Raw genomic sequence first — 748 nt, 5'->3', positions numbered from 1 at the left:
TGTGGCTGTGAATTATACTGGCGGTCCTTCCAGCCACCAGACTGGGTGGACTGGTATTTAACTGCTATACGCACAGAGATCAGTTTCCTGAGTGAAGGCTGCGAGCGTTACGTGTAAAAAAACTCCAAAACCCTCGCAACGTAATCAAGGAGTTTATTGATTTCGCACAACAGCATAAATTGTAAAAAAGAAAAGACTGATTAAAAGCATGAAATGCTACATGTGACTGCTATGATTATTAATAAGCTGTTGAGGGGCAGTTCAGGTGCATTTGCTAGCAGCCATGTTTTCGCTTAAACATCTCAGCACCAGCTTTAGGAAAAATGAGCGACGCAGTTAGTGCTCGTGGTTGGGCACATGATAGCCAAGGTGACTCCCAAAAGGGAACTGGGCAAAGAAGGCTCTGGCCATTTCTTCGATCCTGTTGTAGGCTCCCAGGGTCCGGAAATATTCCACGTAGGACCAGAAATCATTGGATGAGAAGGGCCAGTACGGCAAGGCTACAGATCCCTGGTAGAGATCTAAAATGAAAAAAAAAAGCAGATTAGTATAATATGAAGACTTTTTGTTGAAAGCTTGGGCCTGGGAGCCAACATGGTTTGGTGTCCTATGTCCCCTTGGGGGGCTTGTGGGCTCCTCTGGCAGGAGAGAGGCAGGCGGAGCCATTGAGCCCTCTGTGCCCTGCTCCGCAGAAGGTGGCTGTTCACCTGATGAAGCTGGTGCCCTCTGCTCCAGCTGCACCACAAAT

The 748-nt window shown here is 48.0% G+C and overlaps 1 protein-coding gene across 1 annotated transcript in view; it reads right to left on the bottom strand.

Annotated features, from left to right (window-relative positions):
* Positions 1 to 336: 336 nt before the first annotated feature.
* The window catches only part of OTOS (otospiralin), a 2,865-nt gene continuing 2,453 nt past the window's right edge, over positions 337 to 748 (bottom strand). Inside the window, exon 3 of the mRNA XM_009334828.1 lies at positions 337 to 521. Coding sequence (XP_009333103.1) covers positions 337 to 521 — 185 coding nt within the window. The remainder of the gene's footprint in view (positions 522 to 748) is intronic.

Source organism: Pygoscelis adeliae, unplaced genomic scaffold, assembly GCF_000699105.1.
Source record: "Pygoscelis adeliae isolate BGI_AS28 unplaced genomic scaffold, ASM69910v1 Scaffold552, whole genome shotgun sequence".
NCBI classification, from domain to species: Eukaryota; Metazoa; Chordata; class Aves; order Sphenisciformes; family Spheniscidae; genus Pygoscelis; species Pygoscelis adeliae.
The sequence above is the reverse complement of the archived record's forward strand: the minus strand, read 5'-3'. Positions and strand labels throughout refer to the sequence as shown.